The sequence below is a fragment of the Martes martes genome (genome assembly GCF_963455335.1).
Source record: "Martes martes genome assembly, chromosome: 14".
Lineage (NCBI taxonomy): Eukaryota > Metazoa > Chordata > Mammalia > Carnivora > Mustelidae > Martes > Martes martes.
The window spans coordinates 80,529,892-80,552,034 of record NC_137902.1 but is presented as its reverse complement, the minus strand read 5'-3'; the positions used below and the strand labels follow the sequence as shown (position 1 = coordinate 80,552,034).

The 22,143-nt window shown below is 45.5% G+C and overlaps 1 protein-coding gene across 2 annotated transcripts in view; it reads right to left on the bottom strand.

Moving 5' to 3' along the window:
• Positions 1-3,417: 3,417 nt before the first annotated feature.
• The window catches only part of RAB4A (RAB4A, member RAS oncogene family), a 46,272-nt gene continuing 27,546 nt past the window's right edge, over positions 3,418-22,143 (bottom strand). The window contains exons 3-8 of one of the 2 annotated variants that reach the window (XM_080822911.1): positions 21,440-21,554; positions 16,607-16,669; positions 14,910-15,064; positions 13,602-13,697; positions 9,497-9,631; positions 3,418-5,075 (exon numbers count right to left, since the gene is read on the bottom strand). In XM_080822911.1, coding sequence (XP_080679037.1) covers positions 9,516-9,631; positions 13,602-13,697; positions 14,910-15,064; positions 16,607-16,669; positions 21,440-21,554 — 545 coding nt within the window. In that variant the 3' untranslated portion in view covers positions 3,418-5,075; positions 9,497-9,515. The remainder of the gene's footprint in view (positions 5,076-9,496; positions 9,632-13,601; positions 13,698-14,909; positions 15,065-16,606; positions 16,670-21,439; positions 21,555-22,143) is intronic. The other variant, XM_080822912.1, reaches the window with a different exon arrangement.

Here is a 22,143-nt window from a genome sequence, read left to right as displayed (position 1 = left end):
CACTGGGGGTCAGCCCTGGCACGTCGGAGGGGAAGTCCAGGATGGCACCTCTCACTCATGTAGCCGCAGATCCCGGGCTCTGGCGGGGGCACTAGGAGGGAGCAAGGAGGGACTCAGGCATCTGGCCCAGGGGCAGAAAAAAAAAAAAAAGAATGAAATCTGCAGGGGTGAAAGCTGCGGGGTCGTCTGCGGAGGTCACTGGCGATCACGGCTGCTCCTGCAGAGCGGCTGCGACCGAGGCACTTGACCCTCTCCCTTGCTCTCGGCCGTCTCCGTAGGTCTCAGTGTTGCAGGACGCTGGCTGGGGTAAAACTGACGTGGATCCTCTGCGTGGTGCCCCAAGAGGCTAGGGAGACTGGTCGTTCCCTCCACTCTCCCTTCCCTGGTGGGGAGAACCCTTCCGAGGGGCTGTTCTCACGGTGCTGAGCCATGCCGGCCTCAGGATGCGAGAACACAGGCAAAATGAAGCTTTTTTTCTTCCCCCTTTTCGTGGTTATTCTCAGGTTTTTTGTCCACTGTGTTGAAGTTCTTAAGTGGATTCCTGAGCTCTCCTGGAGCTGATTTTGTGGAAAGGTGTCCAACGTTGTCCAGGTTGATCTTTGCGGGGGGAGAGGCTGGGCTCTTCTACTTCACCATCTCGGTGATGTCATCGGCAAAGGGGCTCTCGGAGTCACAAAACTCCCTCCTGGACAGAAAGGGATTTAGCAGGATCATATGAGCACCTTTTAGGGATTTTGCAAAAGAGGGATCTTGCCATGGATAGACTGGACATCCGAGTACTTTAGAAAGCTGTGGGGACAGAACTGACGATCATCTGTCCTTTCCACAAGCACTCCTATGTGCCCCATGCGGGGCACACAAAAGGCAGGCCTGTTCTTGGGAGGTCTTAGCCCAGGAGAGAAGACAAGTAAGAGTAACATATAGATAAACGTGATCAATATCAAAAGAAAGGTTAGGATAGAAAAAGACAAGAGCAGAGCGTGCCACTGTCTGGGGCGGGAAGGGGCTTAGAGGAGGCTCCCAGCAAAGAAGTTCCACAGCGTCCCCTCCAGGACAACAGGCTGAGCCCGAAAGACTTGCAGAGCCGTTGGGGGTGCGTTACAAGTGAAGAAAACACACCGTCCATGCAAAGGCATAATGGGAAAGCAGGGGGCATTCAGAGAAATGTGCGTGTCCTATAAAAGCACCAGTCTCCCCTGGAAACGGGTATAACATGTACTGTGGGTATGTGATATATATTTATGGCCATGGAAACTAATACAATGACTGTTCTGGAAAAGGGAGTAATGGGGGAGATTTACTCTGAATTACTCACATTACAAAAAAGAAATTCGATGTAAAACGACTTGAGGGCCCCCTGCCCAACATAGAGAAATCAGCACTTTACTGATGCTGTGCTGGTCACCCCGGTGCTCCTGCTGCAGGCACAAGGGTCCCCGGCGCTAGGGGCTGCACTGCTCTGAGTTAGCCACATGCTCTGAAAACACTGTACGAAAGATGTGCATTTTGTTTTTTCCGTAAATGCCAGAAAACTTAATATAATTGCAAGATAAGAAAAAACATAACCATTCTTGGCTTTGTATCAGTATTTTAAGACGTTCTTAATGGCATGGTGATTATATAAAATTAAAAACAAATTCTTTTCGGAGATGCATACTGAAGTAGTCTGGGTGCAATGACAGGTGCCTTGGATGTTTGCAGCGCTACAGCATGCAAAATGGGGCAGAGGTAGAGCAGACAGAGACACGCACGGGATCACACAATTGTCTTCTCACAGTACGCAGTATTTTCTAACCTGGGAGGGTGATGGCCGACACAGCCACGGGTCTTCCTGAATCTGAATCTGCTGGGTGTTCTCAGAGAAATGCCTCTAAAAGTCTGAAACAACTCCTCCAATAATTTAATACAATTAGCAAGTAACTAAGCCACAACTGGGATAAACTCCGATTATATGTGTATGGACAGGTGGAATGATTAGGAAAGAGAGTCACTTTACAACTGGCACATTAAAAAAGATTAAAAATTCATGGGTGTCTTAAAGTCCCTCTAAATCTCCCCTCAAAAAAAAGGATAAATTTGACAGAAAATGAAGAACCACCAATGGTGTTACAGTATGAATTGCTAATGATTTAAATTTCTAATTTTTTTTCTTTAAAGATTTTATTTATTTGACAGAGAGAGACAGAGAGAGAGAGCACAAGCAGGGAGAGCGTCAGGCAGAAGCAGAGGGAGAAGCAGGCTCCCTGCTGAGCGAGGAGCCCGATGTGGGGCTCAATCCCAGGACCCTGGGATCATGACCTGAGCCAAAGGCAGACGCTTAACCGACTGAGCCACCCAGGTGCCCCAAATTTCTAATTTTAACATCAGATTCTTCATCACTCTGAATAATACTGATCTGCTATGAAATCCTTAAGATTTCATCAGTCACAAAAAACCAGGTTTTTAATAAAACCATTAGATTTCCAAACTGCGACGTTCTTATTTTCACTAAATGCTGGACTTGTAAAAGAACAAACAATTCCAAGTCTAAATGGAGTTTAGAATATTCTTCTACAAAGACTCAAAATACTTTTCTAGAAATGTGAATTAAGAGTATCCTGGAAAGCTGTAAGTTGTGGAAAATGTATATGTAACATTTACTAGACTATAATAACATATATTTGGTTTTTGTCCCCAACTCCTGGCACGGGGCTCCTAAAACCCCTGACACTTCCTGTGATGGGGTGTGTTCTGTTAGTCACAAAGCGTCCCTGCTGAGCATGCTGGGGCTTATGCTAACGAGGCGACTGAGGATGGGGCCCCCTGAGCCTCAGGCGGAAACTGGTCACCAGAGAAAGACCAAATCATTAGAGGGGCTGGAACTTTCAGCTCCACGACCTCAACTTGGGAAGGATGGGGGGCAGGCTGGAACAGGACTTGGTGAGTTTCCAGGTTGGCGAACAAGAACATATCCTTGGCTAGGAGGCTGGTGCATCCCAAACTCCAGGGGCACAGGGGGTCCTGGGCTCGGGACCCTTCCAGCCCGGGCCCCATGTATTTTTTCATCTGGTGGTTTGCCTGTAGCCTTTGCAATGAATCAGCATTCTAGCAAGTAAATGGTCTTTCTCGGTTCTATGAGCCATTCTAGCAAATGAATCAAACCCAAGCAAGGGGTCATGGGCAACTCAGATTTCTAGATGGTTGAAAGCACAGGTACCTGCTCACTCGCGGTGCCTGAAGTGTGCGTGTGTGCGGAGGGGCAGGGCAGCCCATGCCCAGAACCTGTGCAGTCTGCGTTATCTCTGGGTGGATAATGTGGGACCCAGTGGGCTGGGATCTGTGCAGAACAGAGAACTGGCGGAGGACACTCCACCGACCAACACTCAGTTCTCCTCCTCCTCCATTTCTCCCGAAGGCCTTTATCAAGAACCACCATGGTTTGGTTCTTCAGCAACTTTTATTGGTCAGAGGATGTGGAATTATATGCAGTACCTGTGGTTTCATGAATAGGCTCATTTATAAACCAACTTCACATTCATTTAAAAAATTCCTGCTTTTGAATAAACGATGTGGTAGAACAGACATGCTCCTGCCCCAGGCAAAACGCTGCTCGGACGCGAGCGGCCCGCGGAACTATCATAAATGCGACACTGGATCCGATGTTCTCCCAGCCAGGTCCACAGAGTAGCTCAGTCTGAGTCTGCGTCATATTCTGACTCTTCAAAAGAAAATATCCATGGCGTTGGGAAAAAAAGCAAAACGAAAGTACCTAAAACAGATACGTACTGCTGTTTTCCTCCAAATCACCTTCCAGAGTCTGTGGCGCCGTTGTGCTCTGCTGACTCCATCAAACAACAAAAGCGGTGGGCAGCTTCCGACTGAAAGGCAATGAAATCTCCCAGTCTGCAGCTAAAAGTCACAGTGAAAGAACATACTGAAGGTGAAGAATGCTTTTTAACCTTTTAGCCTTAAATAATACTGTATTCCAACTTTAAAGAAAAGTTCTGTTATATGCTTTTTGCATTGACATTTTAAAATATCAGAACAAGTCTTTGTAATACAATATATATAATACTTCAATATACCTTAGGTGAATTAAAAACATGTCAACTTGATAACCGTAGTAAGGCATTTAAGTATTCAGCGAAAGCTATACAGAAATTTCTTAATGAGTGGTACTCCTTTAATATTGACTTGATTAGTGGGTTTCCTTAAAACAAACACAAAACAATAAAAGGCTTAAAAAAGAGGCAGTGACATCATACACTGAATCCCAGGAAAAGCACAGTTAACAAACAATGTCTTCCAGCAAGAGACCATCAAGAGCAGCAAACCAGAAACATGGGAGCAGCCCCGGATTACACCGTCCATCACGCTTACGAACAGCCAGAAGCAGAACGGATCTCCCGGTCCAGCGCCTAAAACACAGTGGGTCCTCATGCTACGCTTCCCGAACTGGTCTGGATGAAGATACTTTAAAGTCAGCAGAGTGCTGGACAGTGTAAAGTTCATGGAAACACTCCATGTTTTGTTTTATCTCCGTGTGTGGGTAACTACTGGTCTAGCATTTCAAGGGCGGATGACGTAAACACTTGGCGGACGGTGGCAGGCGGAATGACGTCAGCGCTGCGCTGGCCACCGAGGCCAGAGTCTGTGAGTGTCAGGTCGTAAATGTAACCAGCTGTGCGCGACACCCGACGTGATGATCCAAGTACACCTCACCACTAACATATGATTAAGAACAACAACATCTTAGACTGCACTTAGGGCAACATTCTACCATGCCCTACGTCAGATACCATGCTGTGGAGACGTGATTCGCTGGAGCATATATACGGCACACAGGATTGCAACCAAAAGTGAAAGGGAAATATGGAGCAGAAAATCTTTACATACATGTATACACCTCACGGGACTGTCCATTTAATGAGATTTATTACTATCTGATTCGCTGTGCCCCATCTATGAGCTTGCATAACACCCCGGATCATTTTTCTTCGCACAAACATCTACTTCTGTATTAAGTAGAAAAAGATGGTGGTAAAAAACTTCTTCAAGGTCCAACAATTGTGTCCCAAATACCACTGTATGAACACCTAAAAAATATTAAGAAGAATTTAGAAATATGCATAACTATAAACGTACAGACAAACATAGCTTAAAGTCCCATAGGGACTCAGTGAATGTATCTTCCAACTTCACTTAAACCTACCTAAACCTGTTAGATAATGTGGTAGGTACATTAAAAAAGTCCACTGTGGTAAATGGGAAAAAGAAAGCTTTAGAAAGGTAAAATCTCCATTTGCAAGTTTTATAAATAAGCCTTCTATTTTAGCAACAGACCATTTAGACTTCAACTTACCCAAAAGTTTCCTTATGGATACAAAGGCAGAAAAATCTCTATCCCAATTACTCCTTCCACCTACCACTCATCCTTTCGTTCTGACTAAGAACCCAAAGATTTCCTATAAAGCTTAAATTCTTTCAAGCAGAGCATCTTTTCTAATTGGTAGAGTTTAATCGACCATTTCCTATTTGATCTGTTCTTTACTCCTCATTTCCTCCTCCTGCCTTCTTTTTGATTATTTAGCTTAATTATGTGTTTACTCCATTTAAATTCCTATGTTCGCTCATTAGCCAAAACTTTTTTGTCATGTTATTTTAGTGGTTGCTTTAGGACTTTTTTCTTATGAAGATTTTATATTTTTATATTTTCCCATACGCCCCTGCCCACACATGTGCAGAGCCTCCCCCCGTTATCGACATCCCGGACCAGAGAGGTCCGTCTGTTAGGACTGACGGAGCTCCACTAACACACAATTGTCATCGTCACCCGAAGTCCATTATTTACACTGCGGTTCCCTCCTAATGCTGGACAAATATACAATGACAAGTGTCTATCATCGCGGTATTATACAGGGTATTTTCACTGCCCCAAATATTGTCCATGCTCTGCCTACTCACCCCTCCCATCCCCAACCCGACAACCACTGACCTATTTATCACTGTCACAGTTTTGTCTTTTCCAGAATGCCAGTGTGGGGACCATGCAGTACAGAGCCTTTTCTCCAGATAGCACCGTTCACTTAGTAACATGCACTCACAGTTCCGCCCCTCTCTCATGGCTTGATAGTTCATTTCTTCTTAGCACCGAATAACAGTGCACTGCTTGGATGTACACAGGTTAGTCTATCCATTTGCTGAAGGCCATCTGAGATATTTTTAAGTTTTGGTAATTACGAATAAAGCTGCTATAAACATCCACATGCAGATTTTTGTGTTTTCTTTCCTTTTTTCTTTTTAAGCAGGCTCCATCCTCAACGTGGGGCTTGAACTCATGACCCTGAGAGTAAGAGTCACATGCTCTACCAGCTGAGCCAGCCAGGCACCCCAGATTTTGGTGTTTGCACCTCCTTTCAGTAAATACCAAGGCAGTGAGCCTGCTGGATCATGTTTAGAGTGTGTTTACTTTGTGAGAAGCTGACCCACGGTCTTCCAAGGTGGCTGCACCATTCTGCCCTCCCACCAGCAACGGGTGACCGTTCTGACCGCTCCACATGCTTGCCAGCATTCAGTGGTGTCCGTGTCTAGTATTTTGGCCATTCTAGTAAGTGTGTTGTAGTGGTATCTCACTGTTGCTTTCATCTGCATTTCCCCGACGACTATGCCACGCAGTATCTTCATATACTTGCTGCCGTCTACAGTATATGCCTTCTTTGGTGAGGTGTCCACTATCGTATTTGGCCCATTTTTAATTTGGGTGGTTTTCTTATTAAGTTGGAAGGGTTCTTTGTCTATTTGGATAACAATCCTTTATTAGATGTCTCTTAGAGGGGCGCCTGGGTGGCGCAGTGAGTTAAAGCCTCTGCCTTCGGCTCAGGTCATGATCTCAGGATCGAGCCCCACATCGGGCTCTCTGCTCCGCACGGAGCCTGCTTCCTCCTCTCTCTCTCTCTCTGCCTGCCTCTCTGACTACTTGTGATCTCTGTCTGTCAAATAAATAAATAAAATCTAAAAAAAAAAAAAAAGTAGGAAAAAAAAAAAGATGTCTCTTAGAAATATTTTCTCCCAGTCTGTGGCCTGTCTTCTCTATCTCTCGTCATCTTTCCTTGAGCAGAAGTCTCGTATCAGCTTATCAATTATGTCTCCCATGGATCGTGCCTTTGGTATTTGTTCGAAAAAGTCACTGTCACACTCAAGGTCCTCTAGGTTTTTTTCCTATGTTATCTTGTAGGAGTTGAAGAGTTTTATGTTTTACATTTGGGTCTATGATCCATTTTGAGTTAATTTGTGTGAAGGGTGTAAGGTAGGTGTCTAGATTTTTTTTTTTTTTTTTTTTTGAATGCAGATGGCCAGTTGTTCCAGTGCCTTTTGTGGCAAAGACTATCTTTGCTCCATTGCCTTATCTGTGTTCCTTCATCAAAGATCAATTGACTATACTTACGTGGATGTATTTCTGGGCTCTCTATTCCGTTCCACTGATCTGCTTGTTTTTTCTTTCATCGATACCAAACGGTCTTGACGACCACAGCTGGACAGTGTCTTGAAGCCCAGCGGCCGCTGTCCTCCAACTCTGTTCTTCTCCTTCCATCCTGTCTTGGCTCTTCTGGGTCTCTTGCCACTCCATAAACTGTAGAATCAGTTTGGTCTTCCTCATATAGATCTTGCACATATTCTGTAGGAATCATACCTAAGTATTCGCTTTTTTGAATGCTTATATAAATAGTACTGTTTTGATTTCAAACTGTACTTGTTTATCAGTGGTACACAGGAAAGCGACTGGCTTTGTACACTAACCTTGCATCCTGCTATCTGACCTTGCTGTGTAATTGCTTAGGCAGGAGTCTGTGGATTCTTTCAGATTTTCTACATTATGGAAAACCATGTCACCTGTGAACAAAGACAGTTTCTTCCTTCACTATCTGTGCTCCTTTCATTTCCTTTTCTCATCTTACACGTTAGCTAGAACTTCCAGTATGATGTTGGAAAGGACTAGTGAGAGGGGACATCCTTGCCTGGTTCTTTTCAATAATGAGAAAGCTTCAAGTTTAATGATGTTAGTGGTAGTTTTCTGTAGATATCCTTTACCAAGCTGAGCAAATTCCCCTCTATTCCTAGTTTACTGAGAATTTTCATCATGAATGTGTGTTGGATTTTGTCAAATGATTTTTCTCTTGACAGGATCATATGATTTTTCTCCTTTAGCCCATTCATGTGATGGGTTTTGGAATGGTGAGCCAGCCTTGCATACCCAGAATAAATCCCACTTGGAAGTGGTTTATAATTTTTTTGGTACATTGCTGGATTTAATTTATTAATATCTTATTGAGGATTTTTACATTTATATTCATGAGAGATATTGGTCTGTAGTTTTCTTCTAATGTCTTTGGTTTCAAAATTAGGGTAATACTGGCCTCATAGAATGAGGTAGGAAGCATTCCATCTGCTTCTCTCCTGTGAAAGAGACTGTAGAGAAATGGTATAATTTCTTCCTTAAATGTTTGGTAGGACTCACCAGTGAACCCCTCTGGGTCCAGTACTTTCTGTTTTGGAAGATTATTAATCACAGGTTCAACTTCTTTAATAGATGTAGACCTATTCAGGTGGTCTATTTTTTCTTAAATTTTGGCAAATCATGTCTTTTAATTAATTGGTCTAGTTCATCTACGTTATCCAGTTTGTGGGCATAGAATTAGTCATAGTGTTCCTTTATTATCCTTTTAATGTCCACAGGACCTGCAGTGATGTCGCCTCTTCCATTTTTGATATTAGTAATTTATGCACCCCCTTTTCTTAATTAGTCTGGTTGTAGGCTTATTGATTTTACTGATCTTTTCAAAGAATTAGCTTTGATTTTATTGATTTTTCTCTATTGACTTTCTGGTGTTAATTTCATTAATTTCTGTTGTAATTCTTATTTCTTCTGCCTACTTTGGATTTAATTTGCTCCTTTTTCTAGTTTCCTATGGCAGACACTTAGATGACTGATTTGAGATCTTTCTTCTAAGTGTGCGTTCAATGCTTTCTATTTCTCTCTAGGCACTGCTTACAAGGCCACCCCCGACATTTTCATAAGTTGAATTTCATTTAGTTCAAAATGTTTTCAATTTCCTCTGGAGACTTCCCCTTCGACCCAAGAGTTACTTAAGTGTGTTGTTTAACCTCCACATATTTTGGGTTTTCCAGTTATCTTTCTGTTACTGACTTCTAGTTTAATGCCACTGTCGTCTAAGAGAAGACACTGTACAATTTCTGTTCTTTTAAATTTGTTAAACTGTGGTTTTATACCTCAGAATGTGGTCTATCTTGCTGCACATTCCACGTGAGCTCAAGCAGCATGTGTATTCCACTGTTGCTGAAATATCTAACTTTTAATTACCCACTCACCTCTCGGGTTCATAACGTCACTGCAAAGAGGAATGACAAGCTTCACAGTTAAGCATGCACAGGACTCCGGAGCGGTGGACAGAGTCTATGGTAAGAGGGCCAGCAGAGACGATGTGACAAGAGCACCTACCTGGATACTCTGAGCTTCTCTAACAACCACATTCCTGAGCGCTTGGGGCCTGTGCACGACGTGGTGACCGCAGCTGTCTCAAGGCAGCATCCCCGTACTGAATACCAGAGCCCATTCTTTCCGGGTCCAGCTCACCTGAGGACCAAGCAAGTCTTCTTTAAAAAAAGCTTTCATGTTTCCGTGATCCCCAAGAATATGTTAAGTGAAAAAAAAAAAAAACAAAGTGCAGAATGCTGTGTATAAACAGTTGTTTTGAATAATGAGGAAAAAATATACACACATGTTTTCTTGTATGGGCACAAAAATATCTTTGGAAGGAATGAGAATGGGGGGTGTCTGGGTGGTTCAGTCGGTTAAACATCAGCCTTTGGCTCATGTCGTGATCCCAGGGGCTGGGGAATGGAGCCCTTTGTTAGGCTCCCAGCTCAGCAGGGAGCCTGTGATCAGGGAGCCTGCTTCCCTCTCTGCCTGCCCCCTTCCTGCTCTGTTCTCTCTCGCTATTTCTCTCAAATAAATAAATAAATACATAAAATCTTAAAAAAAAAAAAAAGAAGTGAGAATAACAGTTGACTTCAAGAAGGAGTTTTAGATGGCTCAGGGACAGAAGAGGGGTTGTAATGGAGGGAGACTTCCACTGTATCCACTTTTGCATTTTTTGAATTTGGAAATATGTGAATATATTATATATACAAAGATAAATTAATTAAAAATTAAACCACAGAGAGACCATTTCCTACTTATCAGACTGTTAAGAACCCAAGTATGATAACGCACCCACCCTGTGGGCATGGCTTCGGTGTAAGAAGCACTTTCATTCATTGTAGTGGGATCATAAATTGCTACAACGATGCTAGGAGTACTCTGACAGTCTCTACCCAAGGTCCAGGTGCTATGTTCTTTGACCTGGCAATTCCGCTTCTGGGAACTCATCCTCTACATACACTTCACACAGGGGAAGTGCTATATAAAAGAGTATTTACTGCAGTATTTGTGACAGCAAAATGTTGGCAATACTCCAAACATCCAAAGTAAACTGGTTAAATGATGGCAATACAGACAACTGATATTACACACACTCTTGTGTACATGTGCGTTAGCATATGCATGTATAGGTACGGAAGTCTCTATATGTTCATTTGTAATGATCCGTAGGTCCAGTAAGCACAAGAAGCAAGGTGTGGAATTTATAGTACACTAACTTTTGTGTAAAAAAAAAAAAAAAAAAAAAGAGGAGGAGGGATGCCTGAGTAGCTCCTTTGGTTAAGTGATTTCAGCTCAGGTCCTAACTCCAGGGTGGCCAGACTGAGCCCCGCATGGAGAGAAGCCCCGCTTCTCTCCTCCCCCCGCCCCTCCTGCGGCTCCTGTGTGTGCGCGCGCGCACTCTCTAACCAATAAATAAGTCTTGAAAAAAAAGAGGAAACAGTGGTTTTTGAATCATATGAATGTACTACCTATTCAGAAAATTTAAAGTACTGCTGAAAAATTTTAACTTAATCTGTATATTTTCTCACCTAGATGTAATTATGATTTTGATGATCTTTGTATCTTGAAAATTTTATATGCAGTATTAAGGAAGCAAGGTAATTAAATCAAACCTCGTGATAAGCTTAATACTCAACGCCAAGCCAATTTTAATAACAATGTTACGGAGTCTTTAAAAGTAACAGTTTTTCTGCCAAATTTAGTAAAAAAAATCTTTTTTATTTTCAGATCAAGAAAATCCAGAAGGATGAAGGGTCCCTCTTTTCCGTCTGGGCCCTTGACGCTCCCTCCCTGCAGCTCGCCCTGCACCCTGTCACCTCTCCTTCCCTTCCACCTGCTTCTCTCTCTCAGCATTCACACACGCTAACATTCTTCCATTACCAAAACCTCTTTAAGTTAACCCTTTGTACCCGACGCTGCCAGTACTTTCCTTCCGGAGAGGAGTCAACACTCACTCTGCTTTCTCACCTCCTCTTTGTTCCTCAGTTGCTGTCTTCTACTTTCTTAATTCTACTGCAGTTGTTCTTGATAAAGAAGCCCAATGACTTCCTATTGCCCACCCCGGTGGGTATTTTTCTAGCTTAGTTCTTGGCTTAGGACACTGTTCTCTACTGCATTTGATAGTGAACAAGTCTTTGACTCTTATTATTTTGGCTGAAATGACAGCCACTTTCCCCTGGTTCTGTCCATACATCTCTCTGGCCATTTCCTACTCCTCTTTTGTAGGTTCCTCCTCTTCTCTATCTCTCGGTCTCCAAGGTTCTGCTTTTGATCAGTGCTTTTCTCACTCTCAACTGCTCTCGGATGATCCCGTTCCTTCCATAGTTTCAACTACTCTATGTACTGATGGTTGACAAATGCATACTGCCGGCCCAGACTTCTCCCCAGAGCTTATGAGCTCATTCCATGGGCTTGTGCCAGTGGTACTGCAAAGGGAACAAGTCCAGAACAGAGTCATCTACATGCCCTTGAACCTGCTTATCCTCTGGTTTAATGACATCTCTTCACCGAGTCACCCACGTGTGACATCTAGTTACCCCTGGTTCCTCATGCCTTCTTAACCCCACCTCCTCACCACTCCCCACCCCCAAATCAACCTCCCTGCCCTACTATTCAGCATGAGCCATATGACGCTACTACCAAAATAATTCTGATTCATCTATATCTCTTCGTCTCTACTTCCACATCCTCCTCAAAGCTTTAATCAGTCACCTTTTACTTGGATTACTCGAAAATGCCTTAATTGTGCTGTCCTTTCAATCTTTCCTCAACATGGCCACCTACATACGTGATTTACCTCAAGTCCCAGCCTGACCACATTGCTCGCTGCTTACCATCCTTGAATAGCTTCCCGCCCTCTATAGCAGTGGTTCTTAATCCTGGATGAACATTAGAATCAATCACATAAGAGGGCTTTTAGAAATGCTGATGCCTAGACCATACTTCAGCCCAATTAATCAGGATCTTGAGAGATGTCTCCTGGGATCTGAATTTTCAAGCATCCCAGGAGACTCTAGTGTACAGCCAGGGTTGAGACTCAGTAACCCACGAGATGAAGTTCCAGATCCTTGATGAGAATCACTAGCCTGGCTGCCGCCTCTCTCCAGCCTTCTCACCTGCCATCCCCCACGGGAGTCTCTCTAGTCCAGTGACTTTTCTCTCCGGTAACTTTCAAATCATGCTGTCCCCTCGGCGGGACTACCCCACCCCCTTAGCCAGCTCACTCTTCCTCACATTGTGAAAGACTGAGCTCAGCTGTCTCTCCTCCTGGAACCCTCCCAGACACTACCTCCCCGACCTAGCTAGGCAGGTCCCCCTTCTCTGTGTGATCCCAGGATCCTACATACCCCTCAGTTATTGTATCCACCACACTGTATTGTAATTACTTTTTGACATCTCCCATGAAAGACAGTTTCCTGAGGGCAAGGATTATGATTAAATCATTTTTGTATCCCAGCACCTGACAAAGAACATTCAGATATTTGATGGAATCAATTAAAAAGTGAATGTCCACATATAATTTCGGTAATATTTAAATAAAACTCAACTTTAATAAATGACAATTACACAGTAATTGCCTAAATTTGGGTTATTTTAAATTTATTTTTACCGAAGCAACATATACAACAATAATGAGACAGGTTACAACTGAGGCACACACTCAGTTAGCTTCAGAAATAAATTCACGATGCCCAAGCTGGAAATATCCACATCATGCGTGTACCTATAATTCCCTCAATCTCACCCAGGCGGTCCCCCATCACGCTATGGGACCACTGGCCCAGCAGGGCCAGCAAGCTGTTGACAGAGAGTGGACAATGACCCCACCTTCCTCCTCTAAGCAATGGACCCACAAAAGGCCGTGGTTCTGAAAGCAAGCATGCGCTGAAACCCTGCCCATTCTCTTTCACCAATGGTGCAAGGAAGCCACTGTGAAAAAGGGGTGGGCCTTTGCCTCAGCCACGCGGACGAGACCTTTAAGACCGTAAGTGGCAATTTTAGGTTGGCAGGTGTAGAGAGGGTGCTCTTTGACCAAATCACTCCTGGAAAATTAAAAAGTGGTACTGTTGAACTAGAGAGGAAAATATGCTGAAGAAAAGTTTATCAATGGAAAGCCTTTTACCTGATTCAATTTTGTTAAGTATTTTTCTTGCACATTGTACAAAGGCCTCTTCCACATTCTCCCCCGTTAGTGCACTTGTTTCCAAAAACATCAGCTCTAGAAGTGACAGCAAACAAAATGTGAAGCTACGTTTAGAAGGTGACCACAGCTCAAGTCCCGACGGCCTGCTGGGTATTCTCTTCCCACAGCAAGCAAATGGACTCTGTTACTTCAAAACCACATATTTTTGCAAATACGGCATCAGTAAATGTCAATATGTTTTTTTAAATGTTAGCAGAATTCTAAGCCCCTCTCAGCAGTGACAGGTGTCTCGCGCTGGCGCTCGTCGGTGGAAGATGCTGGGACGGCGCGGGGCCCGCTGAGGAAGCAGGCTGCCTGGAGACGCCCAGCTGTCGACAGGAAACCATAGTCTCCAAAAACTCTTCATGTCACCACAGATAAAACTGACACGGGGAGGGGGGGGCGTGGCTACGCTGCAGCTTGTCTTGTCACCCTGATGGTGAAGAGGTCCTCTCTGGATTCATCCTTTTCTTACCCACCAGAGCGGTTACTAACCCAGTGGAAAGGCGGGCTCTCCTGGCTTCTGTACATCTAACTGGCTTCTTAACAAACTGACGATAGCTTACGTTCTTCTCACATGCTTATTTTCTTAGCATAAAACCAGTCGGTTTGTAAGAATGGAATTTGGTAGTCCTAGAGGCCAACTGAAAACCAATACTAGGATATTTTAATTCTTGACTGGTTCTAAAAATTAAAGTTCTTTAAAATGTCTGCACTCTGATCATTTTGTTACCTATAAGCAACCATAAATTTTATGCGTCATTCTCTGGTTTTCTATATGGAAATTCAGAGGATTTTCGAAGGCATATAACCAAATGACTTAAATTTAATCGAAGCAAAATAAAACCCATAAGCCCAGTATTTCTGCCACTGCTTTCCCCTCCTATTTAGAGCTAATGTTCCATCAACTTAGCTCCAAATTACATTAGAAAACAGGACAGGACAATATGTGATTAGGGCCTTTAAAAATCATTATAAACTTCACTTCAGACCAAGGCCTGTGCTCAGACCAAAAAGTCATTACAGAGTATTAGTACACTGCTCTTTATCAACATCATGACTCCTGTAGGTGGAATGCAATACAGTGAAAATAGGCTAAAGACGCCTAACTTCACTGAAAACACCAGGAAATTTCGCTTTTCTTGAGTACCGTTTAATCTTAAAATTCCAATAATGTAAATTCAAAGCAATGTTATTATCCCCAAATCTGCCCATTTGAAAAGCAGTCGTAGGTAAAGGGTCACTTGCCATTTTCTTGAGCAAATCTGGAAGCTTCTAAGAAAGTGACTTCACGGTCGGCATCCAGGTCCTTCTTGTTCCCACACAGGATGATCACAATGTTCTGACTCGCTAGCATTCTGGCATCTGTTAACCAATTAGTAAGCGCATTGTAGGTTTCTCGGCTGCGTAATATAAGATTGTGAAAACAGTACATGTATTTTATAAGACCAGCAACTCTTTCCAGTCATTCACACTACTCACACGCCGCTTTTGCACACGTCAGGGTAACGCCGACAAGCTTGAATTTAACGCAGGAAACCTGAAGGCCCAACCACGCACCACACCCAGCGGGGCTGGACTGTTCAGTTTCCAGAAAAATGAAACCGCGAGTCAGAGGTTTTGCTGTTTGTTTTTGCCCAGTCAAGGTGCAAAAGGAAACGGACTTTCATTTACTCGTTGTACCAATATTTACTGAGCTCTTAACATGGGTAAGCAAGGCCTGAGAGCCAACCGCTGCCAGTCACCAGCTCTGTGCAGTGCGGTGGTACTTTGTTTTGTAGGATTTACCACATTCTTTTAAGCTCTGTGACATAGACTGTAACTCGCTTTTCCATGAGAAACCTGAACCCAGAGAGTTTAGTGAAGTTGCCCAAAGGCACACCGGCAGCCACCGGCACAGGCAGGCTTGCCCAGGTCTGTCGAACTCCAGGAGATCTATTTTCAGCTCACACACACCAGGGGATATGTCCGCCCTGCCGGCACCCCTAGACAGCCTCATGACCTCACTCATGAGCAGGCTGAGCCTTTCACCACCTGAGCAAGTGCAGGGGGACTGGGCCAGCAGCTGCCCACCTCCTGGCCAGCGTGCCTCATCCTGAACATGCAGACGGGGGGTGTGTCACAGCACAAGGGTGACCCTCTCAGCTGTGCAAGTTCCCATCCAGACAGCCACCAGACGATAGGGCAGAGATGCTGTTTTTCAGGTGGTGTCAGCAAACACTGAGGTCGGCGCTGTCTGCTGGGACTTCTGCAAGGACGAGAATGTTCTATGACCTGTACTGTCCAATACTGCAACCACCAGCCACATGTGGGCACTGAGCACCTGAGATGGGGCAAGCGAGACCAAGGAACTGAATTTTTTTAATTTAATTTGTAATATGTGAGTGACAGCTACACACAGGACAGCGCACTCAGATTCTTAGCATGTGCTGAGAGCCTCACATTAAACAATTTAACAACCAGAAAATCTCGTGAGTGTAACACAATCAGCATGACTGCATATAACAGCGAAATTGAAGTCCGGACAGTGAGAGCACCTTGCCCAAGGGCATCACACAGCTACTGACCTGGAACTGAGACTGGAACCCAGGCAACCGCAGTGCAAAGCCTGTGCCCTCAGTGCTCATCAGTGTCCATTACTTCTACTAACTGACCATGTGTAAGCTTCCCCCCGTGAGCCTGGACAAGTATGTCAAAGCACTGTGCTAAAAGACACACACACCAGGGATGCTTTATGTATCTCGAACCTCACTCGCAGATTTCCTGACCGGGTAAGCAGGGGGAGGGCTTGCCTCCATCGCCTCTAAGACCCCAAACGAAAGGGCTGAGGGGATTCCAGATTCCCAGCCACACAGCACACACACGACATGCAGGTGTGCCTCGGGAAGACGGGACTCGGGGAGCAGAGCCCCCAGCTGCGTCTCCCGCGGGGGAGTGCACATTACCTGGTGATGTCATAGACGAGGAGAGCTCCTGCGGCGCCTCTGTAGTAACTTCTCGTCACAGACCTGAAAGAATCACACTGCTTTGACTTCCGGCCAATCGAGACCCTTCCTACTGAGCACCGTCACCCATGTTTCTGGATAAACCTCGACATGGGGACAGATGTTGCTTCAAACAGAAACGGTTCAGACATCTGAGTGTAGGGGGGCTCTTCTGTCTGAAATCATGTCACAGAAACGCTGGGGAGGTGGGGATGTTAGGCTGAGACAAATAGGACATTTTCGAACAGGGAGATGAAGCTCTCCCACCGAACTCAAGGATATCTTCGAACTTCGTGGGAGAGGAGAAGCACTCTGGAGAGCTGGGTGGCCACTAAGCACTCAGCCATCCTCCTCTGCTCCCTCTGGGGGTTCCAGTCTCCCTCAGGCCCCTGCACAGCTGTCCCCTACTCTTTCCCAGGGGAAAGCCCTCAGACGGGAATACGCTCATCTTCCAACCAGGAACCCACAGCCACCCCCGCCCCCCAGTCCTTCCCTCCAGCCCCTCTCCGCTTACTACCAAGGAAACAGGACTTTACCTAGCTTACCTATCCACACCGAGCACCTCCGAGCACCTTAGCTGTTCTCCAGTCCTGTGGGTTAGTTTCACTAACACTTTGTGGCATCATCAGTCTCTCCTTCCTCGTTAGATATTTTCCCCATTAGCACCATAAAATGTGCTCTGGCACCTCCCATCTTAAAATACAAGAAGATGCGCGGCACTGTGCTTCCAGAGCGCGTCTCTGGATCCGGATTCCTCCGAGGAGTCGTCTTGGCCCGCTCTTTCCTTCTCCTCACCTCCTCTCTGGGGTCTTACTCCACAGCTCTGAGCCCAGCGGCATTTCCTGGTCCTCAGCCTTCCCTGAATGCCTCCCTCGTTCTACCTCTGCAGCTACAACGGCCTCCTCTCTCACCGGCCCGCTCTCCTCCTGGAGCTCTGGGTCCCTCTCCCAGGCGGGCCTTGTTCGTACCGGAGTTCCTCAGCGCTGGGGCTCGGTCCTGCGTTCTCTTTCGTCCTCACACCTTGACTCCAATGTCCTCTTCAGCCCCGACTACTTCTGTAAGATCCGGCCACGGCCCCACCGTCTCCATGTGACTGCCTCCTAAACATGTCCCATGTCACATTTGTAAGACAGAACACTTCGGTTTCCAGGCTGCAGGTCCATCCTGGTTTGGGGCGGGGAGGGCACCGCCAACCCTCTGTTTATACCGCCAGAAAGCTCCGCGTTTACCCTCGCCTCCTCTTTTTTGCGATCTCCATGCCGGACCCATGAGTCGGGTTCTGTCTCAATAACAGGACACAGCCTGTACTGTGCAGGTCCTGCCGTCTTCACCGGTGCCACCATAATCCAAATCACCGAGTCTCTGGCTGGATTCCTGCGGTTACCTGTGCCTGGTGGCCCCACACCACGCATGTCCCCACTGCCACTTGTGTCCCTTGGTCCATCCACCTGAGCAAGCCAATTCCTCATCAAGACCTACAATGCTCCTGGTGCTCAGGGGCTGGAGACTGAGTTCAGTCTCCAAGTGGCAACGATTTAATCAGTCCTGTTTACCTCCTGAAGCCTCCATGAGAGACCCTAAATGATGGAGGTCAGAGAGCTTCTGATTCGTGAACACCTGGAGGTGCTGGGAGGGTAGTGCGCCCACGGAGGGCCTGGGAGCTCAGCACTCAACTCCCACAGCAGCGCCCAGTGCAGCTCTTCCATTTGGCTGCTCCTGGGTTCCACCCTTTGTGATGATCCGGCAGCAGTAAATACGGCGCTTTCCTAAGTTCTGGGAGTCACTCTAACAAACTGCTGAGCCTGGGGGTGGGTCATGGGGCCTATGACTGCATGAAGTGGGAGCGGGTCTGCAGGATGGCGCCCTTAGCCTCTGCGGCCTGCTGCCAACTCCAGATAATCGGAACTAGTTGAATTGTTGGCCGCAGACTTGATGCTGGAGAACTGGTGTGGGAAACCCCGCCCCCCTCATTTGGTGTCAGAAAATGGGCACCACAGAACACTGCTTCCCTTCAGGGCGAAAAGAGAACTGGGGACCTTATCAAAAATAAACAAAAGGACTCATTACAACTTCGACACTTTGAAAAGAGCAGCTATTTTTCAATGTATTTTTAGCTCCTAAACTCCAAAGGCAGATAGGTGGCCTGAAGCTCCCCCTTTCCACCTGGAGACCGCGCTGCAGACGGGCACATGCTTTAAGAAATGGCAGGCGCCGCGTGAGGAGGACCGGATGGCGAGTTCTCCCTGGGGTTCCCGCTCCAAGTTGGAGGGAGGCTTCTTTTCCACATACGTGAATAGGCAACTTTTTTTCTATTTTAGTTTCTAGAAACGAGCAGGTTTCTAGAGAAAGAGGTACGTAAGGGTTCTCCTCAAGAGAAACTAAGTTACACCCATGCTGAGTCGTTGACTTCACCGTCATTCATCTCACCTTGACACATGCCATCTAACAAATTACTCAGGTATACAAGCTAAATGCTTAAGGAAAGTACTTTTCTGAGGTATTTAATTTTCTGAAAGTAGTTTAAACCAGAGTAGTACAGCCACCTAGTTTGAAAAGCAAAGACCGCTAACGGGCCCCACGCTGCAGTCTGCGGTCTCCGGCCGCACTCTTCCCGGGAGCCCCACTTCCCAAGGCCGTCTTCAGATCTGGCTGATTTCCTAAATGCGGTCATTCATGGAATCCACGTTGAACATCCATGTGCTACATGGGCTTTGGAGGAGCAACAACAACAAAATACACATGTCCCCACCTTCATGGATCTTAGTTTTGTCTTCCTGGTATTTGCTTCCATCTTTCTACAAAACGCTGTGAAACCCTCTGACTACGAGCTTCAGGGCTTGCTGCCTTCCTGCCTTGACAAGAATCTTCCCTGCACCTCCCCCTCCCCCTCCCGTCGGGCAGCACCCCCTGACGGCTGCGCTGCCCCCCGTCCGGGCTTGCCTCCCCGGCCGGGTCCCCTGTTGGCTGGACTTCACCTTCCTCTTTCAGGGTTTACTTCCTTGCGTTGACGAAGTATCTCCTCCTGTAATTTCTAAGAATACGTGAAAAGATGGCCTTTGTTTCCCCTATTCTTGAATATCTATAGCTCTTCTGCCTTAATTCTCACACTTGACTGACAGTTTGGCCAAGCTTGGTGTTTCGGCTGGAGAGGAACTTTCCACGCTGAGTGAGGAGGGCAAGGCTTCAGTGCCTTCGAGCCTGGGCAAGTTGCTGCGGAACGGTATAACGCCATTCCTCTTGCGAGTCCTTCAGTGGGACTGTTTCTTTTTTTCTTGGGATCTGTTTGTATCTTCAGTTCATCCACGTCCTCCAAAATTTCACATGATACATACTAGCTGGGACTGTCCCCCCATCCACTCAAGCATTTGGTGTGAGGTGGGCCCGGTACATCGGGGATCTCATTTCTTTGGTGGAAAATTACAGTGAGTGGCTACTTTACTGGGGGGAGCCAACACGTTCGTATATTTTGGCCTTTCCTCTGGAGCTATTCATTTTTCTGGAGAGAAAAACCGTTTCCCCTGCCTGAGAACACATACACACCCGGATGCCGGCAACCGGGAAGAAGTGGGGAGAGGCTTGGGGTCGCAAACTTGCACAAATTTCCCTTTTCTCATCCTTCCCTCATCCCTGCCCTCTGCTGGCCTTAGGACCTCTGAGTCCTGACCCTATTTCAACTCAGAGACTGAACTTCTCCTCCTGTGGGTGCCTACACAGGCAGACAGAAACACTTCAACCCTCCCTCCTGCAGAACCCGAGGCTCCCACATCCTGACTTTTTCTGGGACTCAGCAGGAGGACGCAGCCCCCGCTTGCCGCCCTTCCCCCAGGACAGGCCCTGGAGATGCAGCTCCCTCGGCTTTCAGGCACTCAGCATCCATTCCGGATCACTGACATTTGGGTTTTTTGGGGGGAAATCGCTTCATCATCATTATGTACTCTCCCTTTCTAGGTCTTTGTGAGTAAATGCCATTTCAGTTGTTTTATAGTCATTTTAGTAAGGGTTTGGGGGAAAAACACATTAAGTCTGGCTTGAATCCACAATGTTTAATCAGTGGTTCCAGTAGAATAACTGTGATTAAAATTTTTTGAAGCAATTATTGACCATTTCAAATATAATATACACCTGACTTTAATGCTATCAGTGAGAGTGAGTTTTACGTAACTAAGTTTTAAAACTGCATATCTGTTCTGTTTTGACTTTGAGTATCTCTTCAAAATCCACAACTAAAATACTAATCCACTTCCCTGCTTTAGTAGTTACAGAATATTAAACACGTAATCTCACCTGCAGTGATCTGGGGTCATCCTGCCAAACATCAGTTATGACTGTAGTGTAACAAAAATGTGCAGGACAGAGTATTTGGTGGAATGCATATCAACCAACAGAACATGCTCTAGTTAATATAAAACAAAACAAAAATGCCAAAAGAGGTTTTTAAAAATTCTCCTGTAAAAGTGAAGAGAAAAACTGCTGTGCTACTCCTTTGCCTTCATTTCAATCTAAAGTATACTGTAGAGTACACAATACCACACCCTCTAATGTACTCACTAGTCCCAAAGAATAAATCAGCCTCTACAGGAGAGGCATTCACTCCAGAGACTCTAATGCATTCTCTAGTAAATCAATGCTGCATGGAGAAACCTTGACTTTTGGCTTGTCTTAAAGCTTCTGGAGGTGAAGTTTCTGAAATCCGTGCAGGGAAGGAGACTATATACATGTACACATAAAGAGACTATAATTGGTTATTTCAAATCCAATTTTCAAATATTTTTATTACATTAGAGAGAAAGCTACCTGAATCGTTCTTGGCCTGCTGTATCCCATATCTGTAACTTTACATATTTACCACCAACATTTATTATCTTTGAACCAAATTCCACTCCTATTGTATGATTTGAGTCATCTTTGACTGAAAAAGAAAAAGAACAAGATATTTAATTTGAGACCATTAAAGAAACAGACTTACAGATTTAAACAAGCAAAATCAAGGGCTAAAGTCAATGGAAATGTAATTTACTGTAGCCTTTCATTTTTCCAGTGGTCAGCTGATAAGAACAACACACCATTTTAAACAGAAAACACTACAGTTCCTACTCTGGAGGAGGTGCTAAGGCTCTTTCACAAAACCCCTAGAGCGAACCATCCATTGTAAAGCCTAGGCCTGGAGGTGGCCACGCGGCAGGCAGTCACAGCCACCTGTCCGCTGCGAGGGCACTCACGTGTGGGGACGGCGTAAGGTACCTGGGGGCCAGTCTGGAGGGCTGACAGCCCAGGAACAGGTCTGTCACTGAGGTGTGACTGTCAGTATTGAGGCGGTGACTGTCCCCACCTGAATAGGTAACTACGCCAGAGAAATAAAAGGGAAGGAAAAGGACTGTAGCCCCTGAAAGGAACTTGACGGACACCAAATATTAAAGGAAAAAGAGGAAAAGACAGACAAAACAAAACAAAACTGAACAACAAAAATTCTGAGCACATTATAGCTATTGAGTTTCCAT